Source organism: Acomys russatus, chromosome 5 (assembly GCF_903995435.1).
Source record: "Acomys russatus chromosome 5, mAcoRus1.1, whole genome shotgun sequence".
NCBI classification, from domain to species: Eukaryota; Metazoa; Chordata; class Mammalia; order Rodentia; family Muridae; genus Acomys; species Acomys russatus.
In genome coordinates, this window is record NC_067141.1 from 7550119 (window position 1) to 7577900 (window position 27782).

A 27782-nucleotide genomic window follows, 5' to 3' on the forward strand; every position below is an offset into this window, starting at 1 on the left:
TGTGGAGATGGCTTGTGTTAAGGGGATACCTGGCTGTAATTGGGATAGAAGCATGAGCCCCAGCCCTAAACCCTAGCCTGGGAGTGGTAACTGGGAAGGAAGGAGTCAGGACTTAGGAGAGGATTCAGAATTTGTATTTCAGTGCTGGCTGAGCAAGTCACACCCTCCTGCCCCTCACAGTGGACAGGAGTCCTGCCCACCACTCAAGCTGTCCTTGAGTGCAGCATCACTCCAGCTCAGGTGCCAGAAGGGAGCAACTTCTTTCAAGGGTCTGGTGCGAAGACAAAGTCAAGAGCTTGGCGTTCAGCCCCAGCCACGTTGGGGTGCCAGAGGTCCACAATGAAGACCACTCGAGGCCCATCTTCAGGGGATCCTAGGGTACATAGGGATGGAGACAGCAGCTGATACGGGTACTTCTGTGCCATGGCAGTCACATCAGACACAGAGGGAAGCAGTCAGTGCCAGGCCCTAGCCAGTGTTTTATTTGTTCTTGTAAGGTAGGGTCTCATCATGTAGCCCAGCCCTTGAGCTCACCATCCCCCTGGCTCAGCCTCCTGCGTGCAGGTGCTGAGTTCATGGGTGAGTGTCACCACACCTGGCATTGTTCTAGCCTTTTATATTAATAACTCTATGTGCCTAAAATGGGTACATTTCATGCCAACTAACTGAGGTTAAGTAAATGCCTGAGGTCCCACAGCAAGAGAGGTCAGGAGCGTATGTATAATCCTGTGCTGATAGCCGCATCATATGCAGTCACCTGGTAAGGAAGGCAGATGCCCCATGGTAAATGGAGGAGCTGTGATTTGCCCAAGGCTGTGCAGCCCAAAAATGGTCCCCCAACCCAGCAGAATGTGAGTCCTGTTACCATTATGAGCCACTGTGTGCAGGAAGGAGTCGTCCACCAGGAGGCAGTGCCCTTCAGCCCAGCACTGGGGCTCCCCGCCAACAACCAGCTCGCAGCCAGGGGGGATCTTCAGGCCTGTGAGGAGACAAAGGGCATCCAACACTCCTCCTGCCTGGCGTCAGGGGGCCTGCCCACTCAGTGGGCCTCATAGGCTACATTCTGTGGTCTTCTCAGGGGTGACATTCAAAACAGCCCTGTCTGAAGGACACTAAGACTGGAAAGTGTCACTGCAGGAAGTCCATCTTTCCTTTGGAAAAGCTTCCCTGAGCAATCTCCTTCTGGACTTCCTGTCAGTTCAGCTCCAGACTCTACTATGCTCTAGGCACTTTTCCCATGAGGTATATAATGGCTCCAGCCGGACCCCAGGACCCCAGTCGAGTGTGCTGAGAAAACACTGATGGCCAACTCTGATGGCCAACGAGACATTCCAGAAGGTTGCATCTGGAAAAGTCCTTAAGGTTGGGTAGTTTTTCAACATTACTAAGGTTGAAAGTCCAACATGTGCTTGCTGTCTGCAGGGAGCAGCCAGAAAGCCCTCATGAGTTGGATGAGGGGATCTGGGCTGGATTCTGAGGCCAGTGTGCCCCAAAGCACAAGACACACCCTGCTGACAGCCCACAGATTTGGGGTGAGCCAAAGTCATGGCAAAGAATAACAACCATGACATTTGCTTCTTTCCTGATTTTCTTTTGATATTTAGAACATTAGAAATAAAATCTTGAAGGGCATGGTGGCACACGCCTTTAATCCGAGCACTCGGGAGGCAGAGGCAGGTGGATCTCTGTGAGTTTGAGGCCAGCCTGGTCTACAAAGTGAGTTCAGGACAGCCAAGGCTAATACAGAGAGACCCTGTCTCAAAAAACTAATAATAATAATAATAATAATAATAATAAATTTTAAAAAGAAGACTGGAGAGATGGCTCAGAAGTTAAGAGCACTGTCTGCTTCACAAGTTCTGAGTTCAATTCCCAGCAACACATGGTAGCTCACAACCATCTATAATGAAATCTGGTGCCCTCTTCTGGTGTGCAGGTATACATGCAAGCAAAACACTGTATAAATAATAAATAAATCTCAAGTTGATGCTACTGAGCATCCTACTAACATTGAAGCGGCCTAAATAAAGTGGACCAAATGTAATGGTGCACACCTTCAATCCTGGCACTCAGGAGTGAGTTTGAGGCCAGCTGGTCTATATTTAGAGTTCCAGGCCAGGGCTACATAGTGAGATACTCTATCTCAATAAACAAATGGGGAGGGTATCTCACTATACTCCCTAAGACTCAATAAAAATAAAATAAATAAGGTCAAGACCCAGGCTTGCCTCAAACTTGGGATCCTTGCCTCAGTCTCCTAGGTGCTGAGACACAGGCAACCACCACCATGCCTTGTTCAAGGCTTTCTCTTTTTACAATTTAAGTAGGATGTACTGAGTATTTTCTCTTAAGGGCAAGTAACAGTGCCCACATACAGTTCAGTGAGGATTAAAAAAAAGGAGGGGTTGGGCAAGAAGAGTCAGTGTGGAACTCAGCACAAGTGTCCACTCACTGGCTAGCTGGCGTGAAAGTGGAACTCAGGAGACCGCATGGGGAAGATTCTGAGAACCGTAGTGCGGAAAGACCCAATGGCAGAGAAGAGGTAGGAAAGGGAAAATGTGGAGACAAAGGTGGACAGGCTATACTCACCCAGATGGCATCTAACCCGAGCATTGGTGGGTCCACAGCGGCCCTCCAGCCGCGCCCCAGGCAGCAGAACAGAAAAGCCAGCATTGCCGAAGGTGTTGGCACTCATGAAGCTCCGCAGCCCCCTCAGTGCTCGGTAGGCTCCTGGGCACCGCCTGCAGTTGCTTGGTTGGCACCGGCCTGCTTGGTATAGCAGGAGCTGGTAGCACCCAGGGGCCAGGGGTGGGGACCAGCCCCGAGGCAGAGGGGTAGTCCCTGAGAAGTCCCAGCTTACGGCCCAGAAGTCTCTTAAAATGGCGGGGAAGCTGCTCTGTAGGAGCTCCACGTCATGTCTCTGGGCGTCACGTGGCACAAAGGGGGCTGAAGGCAGGTCTGGTAGGAAAAGTAGGCCTGGGCGCTGAATGCCTAGGACCCCTGCCCCTCCTGCGAGGCCAGAGCCTCCCTGGGCTGCCCGCCTCACTCTGCCCATCCCAGCCCAGGAGTACCGCCTGGCATAGGCCCGAAGCCGCCGGCTCACTATACCTTCTGCCCTGGGTCCTTCTCCAGGATCCCCAGAGCCCCTTGGGCCAGTCTGAGAGCATACATCAGGCATACCACTAACACCCCCAGCTCGGCTTCCAACCCCCAGGGCCTGCATGTCTTGGGAGCCCAGGCGGTAGCAGTACCAAAGGAACAGAGAAGTGAGAGCTCCAAGGAGCACAGTGAGAGCTGAGGAGCCTAAGGGCAGTGGCCATGGAAACATAATGGGCAAAGAGGCCCTGGCCAAGAGGCCTCCTGCATCTTCCAGACCCCAGCTCCCGGGTCCCAATTCTCCACCTGTCCCCTCGATAACTGCTTCCTGGTTCCCTCCTTGCCACATTCCCACTCCTGTGCCCTCTCTTCTCCTGAAGCACCTCCAATGGACCTTTCCCTCCTGCCCTCTGGCTCGCTTGCTCTCTTTCTTTTTCGGTCTCTATTGGACTGTCTCCACTCTGAGATGCTCTAATCCCCTCTCCTCTCTCTCCTTCCCGCAGTCTCCTTTCCTTCTGCCTCTCCTCTCTCTCCACCCTCAGCCTCCCACCCTCCACTCGTTCCTCCTCCCTCCACTCCACTCCTGCCCACCTTTCCCTATCTACCCCTCCTCCCTTTTTTTTCTTCTAGCTTCCGCTGACAACAGCGGTCCCTACTCCACCTGGCCCGCAGCCCCACTCTGTAGCGGCTTCCTTCTCCTTCCTCTTTCCTCTCTCCTTGTCCTGTCTTCTCCCTCTACCAGGTTGGGTCCGTCCTCTGTTTCCCGATCTCCTACACACCCCTTCCTGGGCGCCCACTCACCCTGACGTCACTCCTTCCCGCAGCCCTCTCTGCTTAGCTACCCACACGACCCTTCCTAGAGGCAGCCGCAGCCCAGCCCTGGAGGAGGGGGAGGGGAGACTTCTCTCTGGATTTGCCTCCCTAGACCCCCACCCCCAGCCCTGACCGAGCGCCACGTGGGGTACAGGGGCACTGTGCCAAGCTCCAGCCGCCCCGCAATGCGAAAAGAAGGGCGGGGCAGGCTCGGGGGCGGGGCGAGAGCGCTGACCCGCGCGTGAGGCCGGTGCTCTTGTACTGCGAGTCGGGCCGTGGGCCTGCAGGTCCCGGGAGAGGTCGGTCTGTGACTCTCCTTTCCCCTGGCTTGGCTTCAGCAAGCCAGCACCGAGCAGGACCGCCGTTCGCGAAGGCGGCTTCAGCCAATCACAGGCCCCGAGGCCCGCCCGCGCAGGCGGGGTCGGGGAGCTGTCCGTCTGCCGTGGTGCTGAAAGGGCGCCCGCTCGCTGTGTGGCAGAGCCAGGAGATCGCGGGTGGCAACCGCTAGGCCGTAGGCCGCTGTCACATCATGTGCCGGAAGAGGGGTCCCTCAACCCGTACCCCTCAGACTCCTTAGAAACGTGGATACTCTCTTTTTTCCTGGTTGAGAGGCGAGCCCATCCCACCTGAGCTTCTGTAAAGGACATAGTAAAGGCCCTCGGGAAGGTTCGGGTGTGGACAGAGGACATACTGGACAGGGCAGGAAGGCGCAAGCCAAGCTGTGTGCGACCCCCAGCCCCACCCCCCGGCTCCCGGCACCCTGGGAAGACCAGGTGCAGATTCCAGATGTGCTGGAATGGCCCTGGGAGGGAGCCTAATTACTACTGGGACCAGAGTTTCCTTTCGCTCCCCTAGGGGCCACGGAGTGCAGACTATGGTCCTGGCTCGGGATCCCTCTTTCCTCCATCTGCACTTCCTCCTCCTTCTCCTCCTCCTCCTCCTCCCCCCTCATCGGAGAATAAATCCCAGGCCCCTCCCTTTGCCCGTCCCCAGGATCTGACGTGGGCTTGACACCTTGCTCAGCTTCTCCCTCCCGCAGCTCCAGTGGCCGAGCTACGGCTTCCCTGGTTCCGCAACCCCTTCCCTCTTCCCCTCCGGGATAAGGCCGGGTAGAACCCCGTAAGGGCCGTCTGGATCCTCAAGCCCACTCTGGGCCCCCGGAAGCTGCCTTTTTCCTCCCACTCCCCCGGGCTGGCTATCTATCTCGATGGACCCAAGCACCCGAACAAGGGGATAACCTTCGGCCCTCTCGGCCCCACCCCCCGCAGCGGGAGCCGCGCCCCCCTTTGCCATACATCGGAGAGCGAAGGATAAAGATTGAGCAAAAGGGGGCGGACTTCAAGCAACCCCTAGGCCAATTCTGCGCCTCCATCCCAAAGGGAGAGAAATTGTCTTCCTTTGCTGACCCTTAGCAAGAAAACAAAATTAAAGGAAAAGATAAAAGGACGCATAGGGAAAGTGACAACTAGATTATTCAGAAGAGCCACAGAGGAAAGAAATTAGGGTGAGTCGCCATGGGGACTCCCAAGGCCCAGCACCCGCCGCCTTCCCAGCTGCTGTTCCTAATTCTGCTGAGCTGTGTCTGGACTGAGGGTAAGAACATGTGAGGGTGGGTGGGCCCTGGGAGGCCCTTGGGGGGGGGGTTCTTTTACCTTCTTTCTTTGAGCATATTGAGTCTTCTGAGCTTGTGGGGGAGGGGAGGGGCACAGTTGACTAGGAAGGAGCAAGCCATGACTTCTGCCTGGTACATGGAGCCCTTGAACTCCTACTATTAAAGGAGATGGGGAAATGAATAAGGAGAGCTTTTAGTTGTATTTTAGAGGTTAAATCCAGGAAGAAGAGCTGGAGGAAGTTGGGTGGATGTCTGCGGAGGCGGTAAAAGCAGTCAGGGTACCTGGGTGGGAGATGGAGGTGCTGGGAGAGGTGCCAGGCGCTGCACACACAAATGTTCTTGGACATACGGACAAAGACAGATGGACACAAGAAGGGATAGCCAATCCCTGACTCTACTCTGAACCCCAACCTGACTCTAGAGCAGACAGCAGAGACTGAAAAGACTGCAGAGAGAGAGAGAGAGAGAGAGAGAGAGAGAGAGAGAGAGAGAGAGAGTCTGCAGAGGCAGAAGCCCAGAAAGAAAGCTGGCACTGCGGAAGCAAGGTCTGGGAGTGCTGTCAGACTCTCCTCAGAGTTCTGGGATTGGGGGAGCGCTTCGGTGGGGAGCCATGGAAAGCGGTCCCAAAGCCCCACTTCTGTACATCCTGCTTAAGCTGTCCAGGGGTAGTACTAACCGAGGCCTTCACTGGAGGCCCAGAACCCAGGAGCAGGAGAGTGAGAGGGCAGATTGGAGCCACTCCTCTGCTCTTGGCTCTCAGCCCAGCCTGGGACCCTCTGAGTGTCTGCTAAGAAGCGCCCTGGGAAATATCTCTCCAGATAAGGAAGCGATGTAAGGGTATGTCTCACAGGACTTCACCTCCTAGGTCTGCCCCTGAAAGAAGATGAGATGATGCCAGAGACTGGGAGCGAGACTCCCACGGTGGCCTCTGAGGACCTGGCTGAGCTGCTCCATGGGGCTTTGCTGCGGAAGGGCCCAGAGATTGGCTTCTTGCCGGGTGAGACCCCCAAAGTGGCATAAAAGTAGAGGGAGAGCTGTGTCTCTGGGAGATGGAAGGCCTGGCCAGGGGTGAGGCAGGTCAAGAGAGTTCAGAGGAAGAAAGACCCCTAGGAAGCCAATGAAATTCAGAGGGAGGCAAGTGGAAACTAGGGCGAATGATGAACAGTCAAGAAAAGGCCTCTCTCTCTCTCTCTCTCTCTCTCTCTCTCTCTCTCTCTCTACCTCTCTACACACACACACACACACATACACACACACACACACACACACACACACACACGGGGGTGAGAAAGAAAGAGAGAGAGAGAGATGAATTCAGAGAACCAGAGTCACAAAAATGATGAGAAAAAAATTATACACAACTAGCAGCTGATGTAAGATCATAAACCAGAGAGCAATAAGACTACTAAGTAGAGAAAAGCTCCAGAGAGAGCTAGGCAGAGAAGAGAGAAAGGGGTAGGCAAAAGAGAGAGCCAGATCTGGGGGCGGGGACAGGCTCAAGGGGGCTGTCAAGGCTGTGGTGGAAAAAAGAAAGGGAGCTTTGGCTGCAAAATCTTAAAAGGATGTGGGAAGCCTGGGTGGGTAAGGGGGAAAATGGGGCCTGTACCCTGTGGGGACTCTTTGGGGGGTTTTGTTTCATCCCAAGCTGTTCCCCACCCCTATGAGCCAATTTGCTGCTCCTGTGCCCTGACTACCCTCAAACTATCTCAGGATCTGACCCAGACCCCACACTAGCCACCCCTCCAGCCGGCCAGACTCTTGCAGCGCCCTCCCTGCCACGGGCCACTGAGCCAGGGACCGGGCCTCTGACGACAGCTGTCACCCCTAAGGGGGTCAGGGGGGCAGGCCCCACCGCGCCAGAGCTGCTGACCCCGCCCCCTGGAACTACAGCCCCGCCCCCGCCTGGCCCCGCCTCCCCAGTCCCACCCCTCAGGCCCGAGGGAGGAGAGGAGGAAACCACCACCACCATCATCACTACAACAACTGTCACTACTACTGTCACCAGTCCAGGTGAGGTGTAGGGATGGATGGGGCAGGCGCGGGCCGGGGAGCTTTAGGTACAGGCTTTTGATTCTGATTATCACTGACAAAGGCCAGCATTAAGATCCTTGGTCTCTTCTGTGGACTTCCATCCCTATGGTAGCTGGGGAAGGAAAGTGTCAGTAGAGGCAGAAAGAGAACACTGGGAAAAGACAGTGAGAGGTGCTGGGTAATCCAGATGACCACCGAAGATGCTTGGCTGGGAGGGCAGCAAGCACACAGGTCCTTTCGGTCCCAGCCACTTATATTTCTTCAGTTCTGTGCAATAACAACATCTCCGAGGGTGAGGGGTTCGTGGAGTCTCCAGACTTGGGGAGCGCTGCCACCCGCTCAGTGGAGCTCCTAGATTGTACCTACAGTATCCACGTCTACCCTGGCTATGGCATCGAGATTCAGGTACTTTTCTTCAGTGCCCATTGAGTGTGCTTAAGTCTGGCGTGGGAATCAGTGAACCTGTTTTTGTTTGTTTGTTTGTTTTGTTTTGTTTTGTTTGACTTGGATGACCTCACAGCTCTTTTGGAGTTCTGCAACATGGGTGGTTTACCGGAGGGTGGGGCTTAGGCTGTCATGCTGACCCCTCCCGCTGCTGACTGGCCTGGCCTGCCTGTATCTGGCTTCATCTAGGTGCAGACACTCAACCTGTCTCAGGAGGAAGAGCTCCTGGTACTGGCTGGTGGGAGGTCCCCAGGCCTGGCCCCCAGACTCCTGGCCAATTCCTCCATGCTGGGAGAAGGACAGGTCCTTCGGAGCCCAACAAACCGGCTGCTCCTGCACTTCCAGAGTCCTCGAGTCCCGAGGGGCAACGGATTCCGGATTCACTATCAGGGTGAGGAGTCTGACGTGCCACGGAAGGGACAAGGGCCACACAGGGTAGAGAAGACATCTCCAGAGCCTTCCAGCTCAGGGGACTGAGAGAATCTTCCCCCTGTGTAGGACTCTACAAAGGCAGGACCCTCAAAAGACACACGTGTATATTTTTCTCACACATTTGTGGATCTATAAATGGGTGTGAGTGAATCCAAGGGGCTATTCATTTCTTCAGCTCAGGGAATTTTCACTGAGTATCTCCTCCATACCAGGTCATGTGTTTGCAGTGGGGAAAAGAGCGAATAAGCTCTCTCTGAGTCTGTCTTTAAGGAGCTGAGGATCTGAGTAGAAACAGATAGATAATTGGGGTGGTGATGTCACGGCGGTGAGGACTCTGGTGGAGGGAGGGGACGCAGGTAAGGGGAGCAAGTATCAAAAGGGACCAAATTTTTTCTAGGGAATATAGGAGCTGCTTCTTGGAGGAGGTGATGACTAAGAGGAGACCTACGGGATGAGTTGGCCAGAGGGAGGGTGGGAGGAAGAAAGAGAGAGAAGGAGCCTAATGGATTGGAAAAGCACACACTGAGTTCCACAGGGGGAGAGAAGATGTGACCCTTGGAGAGGTGAAGTGCTTCAACAAGGAATTGTCTGCCTGGTGCAACCTGGGGCAGCTCATTTGCCCCTTCTGTGATCCGTGGCTGTGTCTGAAAAAACACAAGTTAGAATACTTATTGTGGGCCGGGGGTGATGGCACACGCCTGTAATCCCAGCACTTGGGAGGCAGAGGCAGGCAGATCCCTGTGAGTTCGAGGCCAGCCTGGTCAACAGAGTGAGTCTAGGATAGCCAAGGTTATACAGAGAAGTCCTGTCTCAAAAGAAAGAAAGAAAGAAAAAGAAAGAAAGAAAGAAAGAAAGAAAGAAAGAAAGAAAGAAAGAAAGAAAGAAAGAACTTACTGTGAAGTGTTGCTAGGATGACCAAGTGAGTTAGTGCCTGTGGAGCATTTAAAGCAGGGTCTGGAGCACAGTAAAACCTCAGAAAATGTCAGCCAGTGATGCCACAGCCAAAGCAGAGAAGCAGGTGAAGGGAGCATGAACAAGTGGAAAGGCAGCCCTGGGAAGCAGGCAGAGGGCATCTGTGGGAGTCCAGGTATTCTCGTCTGTAGGCGAGAGGCGGGCAGTGAGGACAGCATGGGCAGGGAAATCGTCTGACTGCCGGGGCAGGAGAGGGGGGCGTGTTTCACGCATCCACACACAGAGGAGCTACACACGTGAATATCTCTGCTATCCTGGGGCGGGGGAGGACCTTCTCACAGTGCAGTGCTTTTTCTAACACACATACATGTGCATAAGCGAAGGGACTCAGCCAGTGTCCCCATTCCAGACATCACTATCTTCTCCAAGGTCCCTCCGTGTGCTCTGAGAGACTTGGCTTCCCAGATGCCATGTGCATTTTACCCTATGTGTCCTCAAACCCTAAGGGTCAACTGTTCAAGGCAGAAGCTCCTACCAACAGGCCTGTTAGAGAGACCAGTGAGCTGGGGCTTGTACTTAATGTCAGGGACCTGGTTTTGGGGGGCAAAAGCACACATGCCCAAGAAGCCAGGGGCTATACATCAGATGGAGAAAAATAAAATAAAAAGCTACCCACTGGCGCCTTTATTTCCCTGGGGCATCAAAACTAGGACTCCCGGGCTAAGTGGAACATTGAGGGGAGCAGGGCTGTTGCGTACAGGGGACTTCATTACCTGCCTTGGTCTTCTCTTATTTGCAGCTCCTGCAGTGTCTTTATGACAGAGGCACTATCTAAGGCCTTCTTTAACACGCTCTAACTGTGGCCTCATGTCCACAGTGCCAGCCCAAGTTCAGCGAATTTGTCATTGGGCAAAGTCCTTTATCCTAGCCGCTGCTTTCTCACACAGAGAGGACCTAGTCAGCTCCATCTCTCAGAAGAGGGAAGATGTTCGAGACCACCCCGCCCCCCCATTCCCAGTGTGAGGTCAGCCTACCCAGGCATTGTTTCAGTCTCCCAGTGATAACGGATAAGAAGGAACGTGATGAGAAAATTGTATATGTGGCATTGAATCCTGACAAGACCTCATGGGAGCAGGGAAAGCCAGGAAGGCTTCCTGGAAGGAGTGGTACTTAAGTTACTCTTTGAAAGACCAGAAAGAGATGAGAAAGCCTTGCGTGTAGAAGCACAGGCGTGAGTGAAAATATGGAGGTGGTGCGTGCATGCATATCATTCCAGCTCTCTGGATGCTGAGGCAGGAGGTCCAAGAGTTCAAAGCTAGCCTGGGCTACATAGTGAGACCTTGTCTCAAAAGAGCAAAGGGCAGCTAGGTGTCAGCAGTGCATGCCTTCCATCTTTGCCCTTGGAAGACAGAGGCAGATGGGTCTCTGTGAGTTCAAGATCAGCCTGGTCTACATAGAGGGTTTCAGGCTAGCCAGGGCTCCATGTTGATCCCCTGTATAAAAAATAAAAATCCCACGGGCTGAGGGTATAGTTCATGTGAGGCATTTTCCTAACATGTCCTAGCTTTAATCCCATAACCAGAAAAGAAAAAAAAAAAGAGAGGAGGGGTATGAGATAGCAAGGAGTCACAGAGTGTGTTGTGTAGGACAGCTGGACCTCAGGAGCTGAGTCCTAACTTAAGGACTGAGCTGGACCTGGCTGGAGAAGGGACTAGAATATCAAGCTAAAGCATTCAGACTTGGCTCTGTTGGCCACAGAAGGCTGGCATATTCTCAACCTGCGGGTTTTAGAGAGTTGTTTTGTTTTTTGCTTGTTTGGGTTTGTTTGTTTGGTTTTTGAGACAGGGTTTCTTTGTGTAGCCTTGGCTGTCCTGGACTCCCTTTGTAGACCATGCTGGCCTCGAACTCACAGAGATCCGCCTGCCTCTGCCTGCCACCGCCCAGTGCTAGAGGGTTGTTTTTATGTCTGCTTGTCTTAGTAGTCTGGGGACTCTGGAAAGGCAAAGTATGGTTTAGTTTGGTTTCTTCCTGTCCGCCCCCAGCTAGGTGAATGCTTCTTGGAGTTCTGAAGTGTGGAAGGCCTAGGTCTCCAACAGACACTGAGGGCGCCAGAGTCAGGGAAAGCAAAGCCTTCTGCTGACTAGAGCCAGCCTGTGCCTCCTACCAGACACAGCCTTGGGAACTGAGCATGGTAGTGTAGTTTTCTACAGGCTGGGGCAGGGGGATTGAGAAATTGAGGTAGGCCTGGGCTACATAGTAAGACATTGTTTCAAAAGAAGACCAACCCCACCTTACTCCCTCCCAAATGATGTCATTTGGACAAAGAATGTAAGCCATACGGTTGTGCAGGGTGCACTGAGGGACACTTAGCAACAGCGGCAGGGGACAAAATGACTTGCACATGGACGGACAGGTCAGCCACTGTTGCTAGGGAAAAGCCCTAATTTGAGGTACAAGACAACCAACTTCTTAAGGAACACGGTTACTTCAGAGCGCTCCCTTTCCGCTGGGGCATTCGTTCAGGGGCACAGGATATCAAAGTCTTAAGTCAGACATTCCTAAAGCAGTTTCTGTGGCTGAAAGCTGTGTGCATCTCCGTGCAGAAAGTCCATGAAAGAAAATGCCACAAAACATTCACAAGCGAAGCCTCAATTCCTCTCTCCACCCCCCATCCCCCACCGGCCAGGAAGTGGGTCATACACTCCTTCTCTGCCTGCCTATAAAACCAGGGAAACTGAGTCAGAAGTTGACCATCTCTACAGATACCATTTGTTATTAGTGCCGGTAGAGTTCAGGGTGGTCAACTGACTTGCTTGAGGTCACGCAACCAATAAGACTGGGCTCTAAAATAACTTTTATCTACACATGAGGACCAAAGCAGGCAAATGACAAAAACCAGAGAAATCTACTGTTGATGTTACCCCTTCGTGAGTCGGGGAACCCGTGTAAGGAGTTGCTTTCCTGCAGCATCCACTCCAGCGCTGAGCCCATTTGTTCCCTGAAAGTGGGGGTGGAGGGGTTTGCAGACGCACCAAGGAATGGGTGTTCCAAGCTCTGTGAGACAACAGCCCCTCTTCTTCTTCCTCGACCTGTCCAGCATACCTCCTGAGCTGCGGCTTCCCACCCCGGCCAGCCCACGGGGATGTGAGTGTGACCGATCTGCATCCCGGGGGCACTGCCACCTTCCACTGTGACTCGGGATACCAGCTGCAGGGTGAGGAGACGCTCATCTGTCTCAATGGCACCCGGCCAGCCTGGACTGGTGAACCCCCTAGCTGCACAGGTAAGCCTCTCGCCGCGGGGCTCCTGTCTTTGGGGGTAGGGGGGTTGGGGAAGACTGAGCTGGCAAATCATCATCTTTGGAGAGAATCCATCTTGCAGTTTTTAGCTGCAGAGCCCCTTTCCCAGGGTCTCCCCTATCCGTGGGGGGAACCTCCAACCTTGGCTGGGCCTCATCTTGGGGGTGCCCCAGTTGGTGCCTAGTATTCTGTTGCTTCTCTAGAAGCCCTTCCTTCGGAGAGCCCTCCACTTCAACAAACCATGGTTGGGGTCCTGGGCTGGTAGACCTTGGTCCTGAGGTCTTTGTTCTGCAAACCCCTCCACTGAGCTTAAAATGTTAACATTCCAGGGGCTGCACATCCATGCACAGGAGCTTAGAGAAGCTCCCATCCCTCCACTAAATGCGTGGGGCAGAGGCCCTGCTGGCCAGCGCCCACCAAGTTCTGGAGTTGGGCATGGGAAAGGGCTGAAGCCTGCCTGGTCCTTCTCTGCCCACAGCGTCTTGTGGTGGCACCATCCACAATGCTACCCTGGGTCGCATCGTGTCCCCTGAGCCTGGGGGAGCTGCAGGGCCCAACCTTACCTGCCGCTGGGTCATTGAAGCCGCTGAGGGACGCCGGCTACACCTGCACTTTGAGAGAGTCTCGCTGGATGAGGACAATGACCGGTGAGGGTCCGGGCTTTGGGTCAGAGGTTCCCCCACCTTGGGAAATTGGGGAGACTTCTGAAGTGAATTAGATGACGGTGGATGGATGCTTATGTCGAACCAAGTTCTGTCCTCACCTTCTCAGACAGTGCAGCTGTGCAGCCTCAGATGTGTCAATGCATCTCATTGCACCGCAGTTCTCTCTCATTGTTAGGATAGAGGTAATTGCACCCTTCCAAACAATTAATTAATAAATGCATTAAGATACGTAAATTAACGGAGGCGGTGCCTAGGACGTGATATGCACTATAAAAGTGTGTGCTGTCCTTTTCCTAAGTGTTCTTTGTTGCTTTGGAGTGTGCTCTCAGACTGAGCGCCCAGTCTTACTGTGCCTCTGCACCCTCATCTATAAAATAAGGAGTAATAATAGTGTCTGGCTCAAGGGTCCTTGTAAAGATCAAACAAGATACAATGTGTTGGAGCTTAATAGAATGTGAGGTACGGCTTAGTGTTTTATAACAGCAGCCATAAAGATAAGCCAGGAGAGCCGGGTGGGAAGGCAGCTTCAAAGGGGGAAATGCATTTGCCACCCTTCTGTCCGTCCCAGGCTGATGGTGCGTTCAGGAGGAAGCCCCTTGTCCCCCGTGATTTACGACTCTGACATGGATGATGTCCCTGAACGTGGCCTCATCAGTGACGCCCAATCCCTCTACGTAGAACTGCTCTCAGAGACACCAGCCAATCCCCTGCTGCTCAGCCTCCGCTTCGAAGGTAAGTCTCATTTTCTGACTGTTCCCCCTCCTCCTCCTCCCATTTCCTCTTCCTCATACTAGGAATAGCCACAAACACATCCTCCTTCCCCGTGCTCAGCTCTGTGGTTGGTCTCTGACACCTGACAGGCATCCCTGCACAGAGACACCCTCTGTATCCCAAGTGGACTCTTAGGATTCCATTTCAGATACGGCTGGACCCAGCATACAGCCAGGTCGACACTTACCTGTCTCTTAGTTCTTTGCTGCGCAGCGGCTTCCTTCCCATGCAGGCTTTCCCTATGTGGTAGATCTACTACAGACTTGCAGACTATCAACTTACTTTAACGCCACCAGGAAAGAAAATGAAATGAAAACGAGAGAGGGGATGCTCATGAGAATGTTGGGCAACGGTTGCAGAAAAGGTTCTCGTTCACTTAAGTTCAATGAGGCCCGGTGGTACTGTGACCGCTGTCTCTGCTTGGTCCCGGCTAAGCCTGGCTAAGCCTCGTGGGCCAGAAGTAGAGCAGGTGGGCATTCCACCTGATGAGAGTAGGGAGCCATTACCAGAAGAAGGAAGAACGGATTCAGGACAGGTCAAAAGGAATCAGTGATCACCAGAGAAGAGGCAGTTAGGTGTGGCCGTCCAGGATAGAGGGTACTTGGCTGACTTGAGAAACAAAGGTGGAGGGCAGCTTGGGGGAAAGGGGCAATGGTGCATTTGGGAAACAGTGCAGCTGAGCATTTATAAATACATAGGCAAGCCAGGTGTGGTGGCGCACGCCTTTAATCCCAGCACTCAGGAGGCAGAGGCAGGCGGATCATTGTGAGTTCGAGGCCAGCCTGGTCTACAAAGTGAGTCCAGGACAGCCAAGGCTACACAGAGAAACTCGGTTTTGAAACTCGCCCCAAAAAACAAAACATAGGCAAGAGGCAATGGAAAAGCCGAGAGGGTGGTGGTGGCACACAGCTTTAATCCCAGCACCTGGGAGGCAGAGGCAGGCGGATCTCTATGATTTTGAGGCCAGCGAGTTCCAGGACAGCCAGGGCTGTACAGAGAAACCCTGTCTGGAAAACAAACAAATAAACAACAAAAGAGGCAACGGAAGGGAAATGCTCAGAGATTAGGACATGGTTTTGAATAGGTCACAGATGAGTGGAGTTGGCACTGGGCCCTGAGAGATGCACAGGATTTGCACTTGATACCTTGTCAGTATACAAACTATACAATATACAGTATACAATACAAACTGTAACAGTGAATCTGCAGCAACGCAGCCCGTGATGGGTTCTGAAAGCACTGAAGAGCTCTCTGCCTTTCCGTGAGAATCCCAATCTGCCTGCCCAGGTGGGCCACTGCCGTGCGGTTAGCTTTCAGAGTCCACATGTGGACAGTCAGATGGGTGGGAGAAGAAATGCTCTAGAGATGTTCATTTTGGCTGATTTGTCCTTTGAACAAGTTGAGCAGCTTCCACACTGGTTGCAGTTTTGGATTCTAGCAACAGTGTGGATGATCAGAATCCAACTGTTATTTCTGAGGCTAGAACACACCTACGCAAGCCAGCTCTCCAGCAGCACCCCTCCCCAGGCCCCTTGCTGCTTCCAAAGCCAAATGCCTATGGCTGAGAACTAACCCTTCAGGATGTGGCTCTGCCTCTATACTTGCCTCCTAGGTAACCTCGGGCAGGTGGCTTGTTGTCTGAAGATGTCCTTGTCTGCAGAATAGTGGTTAGTACCAATGGCAGTGGTACATGGTCCCAGCCACATGGAAGGCTGAGGAAGGAAAAATCTCAAATTCGAGGTCAGCCTGAGCTATATAGTGAGACCTCCATCTCAAGATACAAAAACAAACAAACAAAACCCATGAGGGGCCAGACAACACCCAAATTCAGTCTAAATGCCCAAAATAAGCCCCCCGAGGCCTGCCCTAATGCTTAATGTTTGTGACCCACTCCTCCAGCCTTTGAAGAGGATCGCTGTTTCCCCCCTTTCCTGGCACACGGCAATGTGACCACCACAGACCCCGAGTACCGCCCAGGGGCTCTGGCCACCTTCTCCTGCCTCCCAGGATATGCTCTGGAGCCGCCAGGGCCCCCTAATGCCATCGAATGTGTGGATCCCACAGAGCCCCACTGGAATGACACAGAGCCGGCCTGCAAGGGTGAGCCTCTACAGTCTGCGGGTCCTCCAGCCCCCAGCCCAGCCCCTGAAGCTGGGACCTCAGGAAGGCCGTTGTGCAGATCTGAATGAACATTAAAACATGCTAAACCCAGCTGGGTGTAGTGGCACACGCCTTTAATCCCAGAGGCAAGTGGATCTCTGTGAGTTCGAGGCCAGACTGGTCTACAAAGAGAGTTCCAGGACAGCCAAGGCTACACAGAGAAACCCGTTGAAAACCCAAACCAAAAAAAAATACTAAACCCAAAGCCTGGGCAAGGCTCTGCCCCCTCAGAGGCTGCTTCTTAGGAAGCAATTGCTAGGCTTGTTAAGAATTCAGGCTCAGACCCAAAAGGTTTCTAAAACCGGAACTAGAGTTGGGCTGAGTGTGGCTTGGGTGAGTAAGCTGAAAAGTGGGTGGAGTTAACTAAGGGCAGGGCTGGAGAAATACAACCCAGATATGGCAAAATTGAGGCGGGCTGGTGCACACCACCCGGAGGGGCTGGTGAATGGAGAACACATGCCCACACGGGTCCTGAACCTGACACCTCTTCCCTTAGCCATGTGTGGAGGAGAGCTGTCTGAGCCAGCTGGTGTGGTCCTCTCTCCCGACTGGCCCCAGAGCTATAGCCCTGGCCAAGACTGCGTGTGGGGCCTGCACGTCCAGGAGGAGAAGCGCATCCTGCTCCAAGTTGAAATGTATGTTTGGGTCATGTCGCATGTGCGATGGGTTTGGGCCCTATCTGGTATGTGCAAGAGTACGCTAGCCTGCGTTCTGAGCCCAGCTGGCTCTTCTGAGCTCACCCAGAATTCAGTGGGAATGTGGTATTCGGGAAGAAGCCATCAGGAGGGTACAGGGCAGAGGTGGGAGACCTGGGTTCAGGTCACTTGGAGACTAAGGCCAAGTAGAACAGACCTCGTCAAAGGCTGCTGCAGGTCTTGGGGGGTGGTTCTGCTATGGAATGTTCTGTGTTTGTGACACTGCAACTCGAGCAAGGGGACCCAGGCCCCAAACTGGTGCCTCATTGCTAGTACTAAGTCCGTGGGTGCAAGGCAGTGAGCTGATTTGGTGTGAGGTGGTCACGTGAGTGTAGAAAAGGAGTGGGCTTAGACCCAAAGCAGATACTCAGGAAGAGCCCAACATCTGAGAGTGGGAAGACTATGGGCTACAATTGATCAGAGTTGTCTTTGGGCACACCATGAGGACGGAAGACAGGCTGGAGAGCAGATGGCGCTTGTAACGCTCAGAGTTGAAGATTAGAGTGCAGGAGCAGACTGGGGCCAACCCACCTCTGGAACCTGAAGGGAACCCCAGACTGGTCAAAATTGAGAAGGAGGATTTGGGGCGGGGCTGGTTAAGAATGAGCACTCCGGAGGCAGAGGCAGACAGATCGCTGTGAGTTCAAGGCCAGCCTGGTCTACAAAGCGAGTCCAGGACAGCCAAGGCTACACAGAGAAACCCTGTCTCCAAGGAAAAAAGAAAAAAAAAGAACGAGCGAGTCAGGGTTGGACACACCAGCATGGGATGGGCTAGTCGCAGTTGCCCTAATTCTCTGATTCCCCCTTCACTGCAGCTTGAATGTTCGGGAAGGAGACATGCTGACACTGTTTGATGGGGACGGTCCGAGTGCTCGAGTCCTGGCCCAGCTGCGGGGACCTCAGCCTCGCCGCCGCCTGCTGTCTTCAGGACCCGATCTCACTCTGCAGTTTCAGGCACCCCCTGGGCCCCCAAATCCTGGCCTAGGTCAGGGCTTCGTATTACATTTCAAAGGTAAGGAAGGAGAAGGGTCTGGAAGGCCAGGGGTCTGTCTGGCAGGGAGCGGGTACCAGCGCTAGACCCCCAGAAGCTGAAGGGCATCCCGTCCTCACTGCAGAGGTCCCAAGGAACGATACGTGCCCGGAGCTGCCACCTCCTGAGTGGGGCTGGCGGACGGCGTCCCACGGGGACCTTATCCGGGGCACAGTGCTTACTTACCAGTGTGAGCCTGGCTACGAACTGCTGGGATCAGACATCCTCACTTGCCAATGGGACCTGTCCTGGAGCGCCGCGCCACCTGCCTGCCAAAAGAGTGAGTAGGGCGCCACCCCTACGCTTGTGCTTGGGCCGCCCTGTCCCTCCTGGATTTTATCTTTTTCCCCTGAGTCCTACCTGGGTCTTCAGGGCCATCTACTATGTGTCCTTTTGGTCCCACCCCATTCGGGTGCCTTGAAATTCACACAAAACACACACACACACACACACACACACACACACACACACACACACACACACACACACACACACCCTGCCTTTCTCCCCTCTCATCCTGTGCTCTGCCGGCTTTTCATCAAGGTCCAGGCCTTTCTGCTCCCGATTCCACCCTTTGCCAGGTTTGACCCCACTCCTACCGGGGTTTTGCCAAATTGCACCTGGACTCTGCCCCCATCAACTCTCAGTTGTCTTCTAAGCACCCCTAAGCTCTCAGCTCCCCCAAGGCTGACACTGTGGGACATCACTGTTAGAATCAAAGGCTTTTCAGGGTGGTTTTGATGTGTTTGAATGCAGTAATTGAAGCCTGGCGCTAGGTTGTTGGTTCTAGGCTGGGCTTCTGGCTCTTTCCTACCCTGATGGGTCTCAAACCAGGAAGGGAGAGAGATGCACAAGAGACTAGGCATGTTACACAGTGGTAACCAGGGCATGACCTGGGATAAAGTACATAGCCCTGAGCTTCGGCTCCCCCGTGGATGACATGGAAACAGGGCATTGTACATTGCAGAGGCAGCTTTTCACACAGTGCCTGGTACATGGAAACAGTCATAGCTCTGAGCATGCAGGGGCATTGCAGCAAGGTTGTGGCTTCGTTCACCCAGGCATAGGGTACATTTACTTCAGAGGAGGTGAGGTTTACAGGTCTTTGGAGGCTTTATTTATTTACTTTTTAAGAAAGGCTGGAGCCAGGCATAGTGGCATATGCCTTTTAATCCCAGCACTCAGGAGGCAGATCTCTGTGAGTTTGAGGCCAGCCTGGTCTACAAAGAAAGTTCGGGGCAGCCAGGGCTGTTACACTGAGAAACCTTATCCTGAAAAACCAAAAGAAGAAGGCTGGAGAGATGGCTCAGTGGTTAGCACTGACTGCTCTTCCAGAGGTCCTGAGTTCAATTCCCCCAGCAACCACATGGTGGTTCATAACCACCTATAATGAAATCTGGTGCCCTCGTCTGTCCTGCAGGGGTACATGCACGCAAAACATTGTATACATAATAAATAAATAAAATCAAAGAAAAACCAAAAGAAAGAAAAAAAAGAAAGGCTGGGCACAGTGGCACACACATGGAATCCCAGCATTTGGGAAGCTGAGGCAGAAAGTTCAAAGCTAAGCCTGTGGGAAAAGCCCAAGGACTATGGGGGGTGGGATGGGGTTGCAGAGCCAGATGTGGTGGAACAGCCCGGTGCTCCCAGCACTCAGGAGGCAAAAACATTTCCATGAATTGAAGGCCAGCCAAGGTGAGTTAGCAAGGCCCATCTCAAAATAAAAAACAGACAGCAAAATGAAGGAGTATCTTGTCTCTTTAAATTTGGGGGAAATTAGGTAAGGCAATGGTGGTATACACCTTTAATCCCAGCAGGCAGAGGCAGGAGGATCTCAGAGTTTGAGGCCAGCCTGGTCTACAGAGTGAGTTCAAGGACAGGACAGAGCTACACAGGGAAACCTTGCCTTGAAAAGGCAAAAAATAGCCAGGTGTGGTGGTGCACGCCTTTAATCCCAGCACTCAGAGCAGAAGAGGCAGGCCAGTCTCTGTGAGTTCTAGGCCAGCCTGGTCTACTAAGCAAGTCCAGAACAGCCAAGGCTACACAGAGAAACCCTATCTTGAAAAATCCAAATGAACAAACAAAACAAAACAGCCAAACAACAAACAAACAAAAGCAAAAAATAAAATTGGGGAAATTGACACAAAGATTGATTTTTAGGCTTTTTTGTTTTTTGTTTTTCCTTTCTTGGCTTTCTCTGTGTAGCCCTGGCTATCCTAGTACTGGCTATGTAGACCAGGCTGGGCTTGAACTCAGAGATCTGCCTGCCTCTGCCTTCCAAGTGGTGGAATTAAAGGTGTATGCCTCTGTGACATATAGTCCACTGTAATTCTCGCAAATGGCCCCCAGGAAAGTTGCAATGGTGGGGCCAGTGGTAAGGAGTCTCAGAACGCCAGATTTGGGCTGGGCACAAGGAACACTGTGAGGCTGACACAGGCCCTCATCCCTGGGAGAATTCACAGAACAGTGAATTTCAGTGGGCCCAAATAGGCCCTAGCCAAGGTTGGTCTGGGGAAATTGTCTGATTGCCATGATCTTGGCAGGTTCCAGCTTGGCTAAGTGCCACGCCCTGGGCCACAAGAGAAAGGGCAGTGACATTGATCTCCCAGGATAATCAGGATTAAGTATCTATCAGGCGCTTAGCACAGGTTTATATGAATCAGAGGCCATGGGGTTGGAGGGATGGCTCGGATACCACAATCCCCTGGACTCACATAAAAGCCAGATGTGGTGGTACACGTGCCTTTAACCCCAGTGGTGGAGGCATGGAGGGTCACTGGAGCTTACTGGCTTGCCAGTTCAGCTGGGCAGGTACCCTACAAATTCATTAAGAGTACCTGTTTCAGGATATAAGGTGTAGAGAAAGAGACAAGGACACTGAACATCATCAACCCCAGGCCTCTACATGCACAGACACGGACACCTACAGGTACACACCCATGAGTATGACCTTTTAACAGGAGCAAGTTCCGGCAGCATATGTGAGCAAAACGGGCTAGGCCCCATGCAAATGTGGGGGTCACAAGATCCATAACGATGCTCTGCCATGCCAGGGACAGCGCCGGGGTTCAGTTAATGTGCTCTGATGTATTGGTCAGATTTTTTTTTTTTTTTTTTTTTGGTTCTTTTTTTTTTTTTTTTGGTTTTTTTTTTTTTTGGTTTTTTTCGAGACAGGGTTTCTCTGTGTGGCCTTGGCCATCCTGGACTCACTTTGTAGACCAGGCTGGCCTCGAATTGGTCAGATATTTTTTAAAGAGATTTATTAATTTATTTATTATATATACAGTGTTTTGCCTGCATGTCTGCCTGCACACCAGAAGAGGGCACCAGATCTCATTATAGATGGGTGTGAGCCACCATGTGGTTGCTGGGAATTGAATTCAGGACCTTTGGAAGGACAGACAATGCTCTTAACCTCTGAGCCATCTCTCCAGGCCCCTTGGTTAAATATTTTGGATTTTGCCCAAAGACAGGGGCCAAGTTTGCCCCAGGGTCTCATTATGTAGCCCAGGATGTCTTGTTCTGGGCCTTGCTATGTAGCCCAGGCTGGTTCTTCTGCTTCCTTTAGTCTCAAAGTTGTGGAATTACAGGCCTTGCACCATCATACTCGGCAAATCCACTGACCCTGAAGTTTTTCTGACCCACAGTCTGTGTCCTTGTCAGGAGTTAATGAGAGGAGGATGGGCCTGTTCTTAGGAGATGCCAGAAGCTCAGGCCTCCAAGAGCCCTTGTCCAGGCGATCTGCTAAGACCCGGTCTCTTCCCCTAACCGTTCCCTCCTGTCACCAGTCATGACTTGTGCTGACCCCGGAGAGATCACCAATGGCCACCGGACTGCCTCAGATGCCGGGTTTCCTGTCGGTTCCCACGTCCAGTACCGCTGTCTGCCAGGGTACAGCCTGGAGGGAGCAGCTGTGCTCACCTGCTACAGCCGGGACACGGGCACACCCAAGTGGAGCGATCGGGTCCCCAAATGCGCCTGTAAGTTTGGGAAATTCCCCTGGGAAGGGAAGACCAGGGAATCCAGATTGGGCCTGCTCAGCGCCTAAAGCGGGGCGTGCGGCTGGCGTGCTCCCTGCAGTAAAGTACGAGCCGTGCCTGAACCCTGGCGTTCCTGAGAACGGTTACCAGACACTGTACAAGCACCACTACCAAGCCGGCGAGTCACTGCGCTTCTTCTGCTATGAGGGCTTTGAGCTCATCGGCGAGGTCACCATCACCTGTGTACCCGGCCACCCCTCCCAGTGGACCAGCCAGCCCCCGCTCTGCAAAGGTGCCCGGGCAGACAGGGCAGGAGGGGCGTGTCAATATAAAGGGAGTGGCAGGGCTAGAAGAGTTGGGTAGAAAATGCGAGACCAATGGCGACCCTGCTCCGTGCCCTATCCGGTGGGCTGTTAGCCTGACTAGCATGACTGGAAAACCTGGGGAGATTCGAGGCTCCAGAATTATGAAGGGATATTGCGAGGGCCTTGGTTTAGAGGCCCCCTGCCCTCTCTACAAAGGCTTCCGGTTTGCTATCAGTGAGAAATTCTGAAGCTGGTTGCCTCAGACTGTCCAGGAACCTCGACCCTTTAGTGGTCTGGAGGAAGAGGACAGGCTCTGACCAATCAGTCCCAACGGCCTACACACACACACACACACACACACACACACACACACACACACACACGGGGAAAGACAAGTTTAGACTGAACAGAGGGCAGAGATCCAGGCTGTACCGCCCAGCCCCACCGGGCTCGGGCCCTCTCCCCAGTTTCCTTCCCTCCCTGGCTCAGACCCCGTCCCCCTCCCCCTCCTCTCCCTGCAGTGGCCTATGAGGAGCTCCTGGACAACCGAAAACTGGAAGGTCAGTGAGGGGGTGCAGGTGGAGACCAGGCCTGGCCAAGCTGGGAGGGCAAAGGTCAAGGCTGGGGGCAGGAGGCAAGGCCCCGGAGGGGGTGAGGCCAAGGGTTCAGGTCCCAGGGCAGGAGGCTGGGAGAGCCCAGGAGTGGGGTACAGCCTTGGTTCATTTGCTGTTCTTCCTCCCTCCCCAGTGACCCAGACAACAGACCCATCACGGCAGCTGGAGGGGGGAAACCTTGCTTTGGCCATCCTGTTGCCCCTGGGCTTGGTCATTGTCCTTGGCAGTGGCGTTTATATATACTACACTAAGTAAGTATTCTACTCCTGCTGGCCAGGGCGGGTGTCATACCTGGAGTTCAAGGACTCACACACAATTCGACCAATGTCCCCTCCCTTTCCCAGGCTGCAAGGAAAATCTCTGTTTGGCTTCTCTGGCTCCCACTCCTACAGTCCCATCACCGTGGAGTCAGACTTCAGCAACCCACTATATGAAGCCGGGGTGAGTCTCTCCTCTCCCCCCCCCCCTCGGAACACCACGTCTCTCTCAGTCTCCTCCAGGACCTTCATAATCTTCCAAAGTCCCTGCCATCTTTTTTGGAGATTTCATACTCAGTTGCCCACGAAGGGTATGACAGTTGCCGAAGGAAGCTGTGTGGCCAACAGGGAACAGTATGAACTGTGGCTGACTGGAGAACGAGAGCTCCTCTACAGGGCACAGCTCCCTCTAACCCATAGTGGGCACCTAGGCCATCCTACGATAGATACTATAGGGTGAATCAAACAAAATCAAGCTCGTATGTTAGCAAATTCTTTTATTTTTTTTTTTAATTTAATTTATTTTATTTTATTTTTTGGTTTTTCGAGACAGGGTTTCTCTATGTTATCTTGGCCATCCTGGACTTGCTTTGTAGAGCAGGCTGGCCTTGAAATCACAGCAATCTGCCTGCCTCTGCCTCCCGAGTGCTAGAATTAAAGGTGTGTACCACCACACTGGGCTCATGTTAGCAAATTCAACCTAGGAATTTTTTTTTTTTTTTTTTTTCTGAGACAAGGTCTCACTTTGTATCCATGTCTGTCCTAGAGCTCCCTATGTAGACCAGGCTGGCCTGGGAATCTCAGAGATATGTTTGCCTCCTGACAGCTGGGGTTTAAAGTGTGCACCACCACACCTGACTAGGAATCTGTACTAAAAAACATTTTCTAAGAAAAATCTTGAATCCTTTTGTGTGTGTGGCGGGGGGGGGGGTGTGTTTAGGGGGTGTTTGCCTGACTGTGTGGCAGTACAAGTGCATGAATACCCTCAGAGGCCAGAGAGGGCCCCCTGGAACAAGCATTAGACATGGTTGTGAGCCATCTTGTGGGTGCTGAGAATCAAACCTAGCTCCTCTGGAAAAGCAGCCAGTACTCGTAACTGCCCAGCTGTCTCTTCAGATAATCTATATTATTTTCAATATGAAGATCTTGCTTGCTCATAATTTTAAAATCCCAGCACTCCAGAGGCAGAGGCAGAGGCAGAGGCAGAGGCAAGGGTCTCTCTATAGCCCGGGGAGGTCTGGAACTCTGGGTAGACCAGGCTGGCCTAGAATTCACAGACCTACCTGCCTCTGTCTCCAAGTGCTGGGATTAAAGGCATGCACCATCATGCCTGGCTCTCTGGTCCTTTTTGATTTTGAGGCAGGGTTTCTTTTCTTTTCTTTTCTTTCTTTTTTATTACAATATACATGCCGGAAGAGGGCACCAGATCCCATTATAGATGGTTGTGAGCCACCATGTGGTTGCTGGGACTTGAACTCAGGACCTCTAAAAGAGCAGACAGTGCTCTTAACCTCTGAGCCATCTCTCCAGCCCTTGAGGCAGGGTTTCAATTGTCCAGTCTGGCCTTAAACTTCTTCTGTAGCCGAGGCCAGCCTTGAACTGTGTGCTTTTTCTGCCTCCTCCTCCCTGGTAGCTGGGATTACAGGTCAGTGGCACCAGACTAAACGCAAATATGTCTTCCTCCTCCCTGTGGATGCCTCTTCACCTCACACTCACTCCAGCTTACCTGCCCTTTCTGTCCTCAGGATACTCGGGAGTACGAAGTTTCCATCTGAGCCCCAAGTCTAAGTCTGCAAGACCCAGGACTCCCCCATCCTCTCATTGTTCTGGGCAGTGAGGAGCAGAAGACCTGGTCTCCGGCTCCGGCTCCCCTCCCTCCTGCTGTGTAAATAGTCTCCCCCATCCCACGAGGGGGCTTTGATGGCCCTGGAGGACCCTACAGTAAATAAACCAGCATCCTGCCGCCCAAAGCCGCCTCTTAGTTGCCAAACACGGGGCCTTCTGCCCTCTCTCCTATTGACTTCTGGACCTGGGAAGGGAACTCAGCCCCTTGCAACTCTTGGGGTCCCTCCAGCCCAGGGCCTCACTCAAGAACTGTCCCCCAGCTCTACTATCCCTATGGCCATGAAGGCTTCCTACCCCCAGATGCCTGACTGCTGCTGGGCCTTGGAGGGTGAGAAAGATGGAGGGAGGGGTGGGGCCGAGCCCCATCCCGTCCCTGTGTCTCCCAGCCCACACTCCCTCCACCTTTATTTGCTTCTGAGTTCTTGTTTTTTGAGCAATAAAACAGAAAGTCACCACTTGTAACTGAACTGGTGGGTCTGGGCAAGTGGGTCTCAAAGTGGTGGGGCCTGTGGTGGTGGGGTCCTCTGGAGAGTGGGCGTGGGAGACGGAAGCTCTTTGGAGGAACATGGAAATCCACATTTGGGCAGTGTCTCAGGTACTGGCCTGAAACCCAAAAACCTGGCTCGTACCTGGTGTGGTGGTGCCTACCTTTAGTCCCAGCTCGTAGGAGGCAGAGGCAGGCAGAATTTGAGCTCAGCCAGGTCCACATAGCAAGTTCCAGGCAGGCAAGGACTACAGAGTGACCCTGTCGTAAAGCAAAGCTTGGCATGAGGCTCAGCCCTTGTAGAGGACTGGCTGCGACAGCTGACCTCTCTAGTTCTTGCTAGGCTTCTCCAGCTATGAGAGCCACATTGCCCACTGCCTTTCACAGACCCATGGTTGCATGTTTGTGTACATTTATGCATTCTGTGTTGTTCTTTCTTCTGACCTTCTGTGGCTTGCTGACCGCCTCTATCCTATTTATTTATTTTTTTTAATGGTCTTGCTATAACCCTGCCTGGTCTTTTCTTTCTCCCCTCCTCCTCTTCTTCCTTCTCTTTTTTCCTTTTTTTTTTTTTTTTAAACAGGGGCTATGTAGCTCTGCCTGTCCTGGAACTCGCTCAGTAGACCATGCTTGCCTTGAACTCATGAAGATCTACCCACCTTTGCTTCTCCAGAGGTGGGATTGAAGGCGAGCATCACTATGCCATGCTCCAGGCTGGTCTTGATTTTGAAATCCTGCCTGAGCCTCTTGAGAGCTGAGATTACACATGTGTGCCAGCATGCCTAGCTTCCTGCCATGTTAAGCACAGCTGTTGTTACCTGTCTACCCAAGAAGGCCCCTTTTTTCCCTCTATATTTGATCTACATTATAAGCAGTTTGAAGCCTCTTTTTGGTGCTGAGAATTGAACCCAGCATCGCGTGTGTTAGTAGGCCATGTGGAGTACACTCACAGAACAATATCTGGTCTATTTGTCCAGGGTTGTTTCCAAGTTAATTGAAGTTTACTAACTTGAAATTGTGTACTCCAACTGAACGTCTGGAGGATGTTTGGGAGGATGCTGAAATACTCAAAGAGGGGTGAATTCTAGGGGACTGTTGGGCAAACTGGGCTTGAATATAGCTTAAGTAAACTTGAATAGCATCTGGATTGGATCTGTTGGTTTTGAGATGGGGATCATCTAGTCCAGGCTGGTCTTGAACCCCAGACCCTCCAGCAGCAGCCTGCTGAGTGGGGAGGATTCTGTGGACATTTCTGTGTAGTCTGCATTGGCTTGATACCTTTAACTGGGAGCAATCTTCCTGCCTCTGCCTCCTGAGAGCTGGAGTTCCTGGGGACTCAGAGGGCTAACCCACCCTGCATTGCTTTTTTGTTTGGTTTTGTTTCTTGCATTGGTTTTTTTGTTTTGTTTTGTTTTGTTTTTTAATGCTGGTAAGGAAGCTTTCAACTGGGATATTTTATTACTTACAGCTTTTTGCTTGTTTGTCCAGGTTTTTTGAAACATGGTTTCTCTGTTTAATGCTTGGCTGTTCTAGAACTTACTCTGCAGACTAGGCTGGCCTTGATCTCACAGAGATTCATCTGCTTCTGGCTCTGAGTGCTGAGATTAAAGACACGCACCACTACTGCCCCACCACTCCCAGTTTTCTTTTTCTTTCTTTCTTTTCTTAAGTTATTTTTCGAGACAAGGTTTCTCTGTGTAGCCTTGGCTGTCCTGGGTTCCCTCTGTAGCAGACCAGGCTGGTCTTGAACTCACAGTGATCCGCCTGCCTCTGCCTCCCAAGTCCTGGGGTTAAAGGCACGTACCACCATGCCCAGCTCTTCTTGCAGTTTTCAATTAAGGAAGCCAAGGTTGAAAGAGGTGAATAGACTTCCTTAGAGGAACAAATAAGTGGCCAAAATACAAACTCCTCAAGTGCCATCTGCATCACCTTCTGTCTGGTACAAATCAACACATTCTCCTAAACATGAGATTCCACAAGCTCAGAGGGAGAAAGAAGCAGAGGCCCAGGGTCATTAGAGCCTGAGGTGACAGGCCAAGGCTCTCCGTAGTGACAAGAGGGGCACCCTTTGGATGCTAGGGTCAGTCACAAGGCACTAGAGAACAGGTTTAGGGCAGGACGTGGTGGTATTCACCTGTAAGACCAGCACTACTCGGGGAGGCAGAGGCAGGTGGATCTCTGAATTCGAGGCCAGCCTGATCTACATAGCAAGTCCAGGACAGCCAAGGCTACACAGAGACACCTTGTCTTAAAGAGAAGTGAGAGAGAGAGACAGAGAGAGAGAGACAGAGAGAGAGAGAGGGTTTGGGTATAGCAAGTGGCAGAGAACTGGATTTC

General features: G+C 52.5%; 2 protein-coding genes across 4 annotated transcripts; one reads left to right on the forward strand and one right to left on the reverse strand.

The window, feature by feature from the left end:
* Positions 1-18: 18 nt before the first annotated feature.
* Positions 19-4229, reverse strand: Asphd1 (aspartate beta-hydroxylase domain containing 1). 2 transcript variants are annotated; one of them, XM_051145282.1, is made up of 4 exons: positions 3758-4229; positions 2590-2766; positions 866-979; positions 19-373 (listed from the first exon to the last, which is right to left on the reverse strand). In XM_051145282.1, exons 2-4 carry the CDS (start codon positions 2693-2695, stop codon positions 264-266), a joined length of 330 nt encoding a protein of 109 aa, XP_051001239.1. In that variant the 5' UTR covers positions 2696-2766; positions 3758-4229; the 3' UTR covers positions 19-263. The 2 variants fall into 2 exon arrangements, with proteins under 2 accessions (XP_051001239.1, XP_051001238.1); XM_051145281.1 differs by lacking the exon at positions 3758-4229 and having other exon boundaries at positions 2590-3463.
* Positions 4230-5096: 867 nt separating this feature from the next.
* Sez6l2 (seizure related 6 homolog like 2) lies at positions 5097-25423 on the forward strand. Of its 2 annotated transcripts, XM_051145284.1 has the most exons (18): positions 5097-5502; positions 6387-6518; positions 7232-7531; positions 7818-7957; positions 8186-8387; positions 12438-12623; positions 13118-13286; positions 13873-14036; positions 15975-16175; positions 16732-16870; positions 17746-17942; positions 18046-18240; positions 21749-21940; positions 22041-22232; positions 22767-22805; positions 22993-23110; positions 23204-23300; positions 24862-25423. In XM_051145284.1, exons 1-18 carry the CDS (start codon positions 5424-5426, stop codon positions 24889-24891), a joined length of 2772 nt encoding a protein of 923 aa, XP_051001241.1. In that variant the 5' UTR covers positions 5097-5423; the 3' UTR covers positions 24892-25423. The 2 variants fall into 2 exon arrangements, with proteins under 2 accessions (XP_051001241.1, XP_051001242.1); XM_051145285.1 differs by lacking the exon at positions 22767-22805.
* Positions 25424-27782: the final 2359 nt, after the last annotated feature.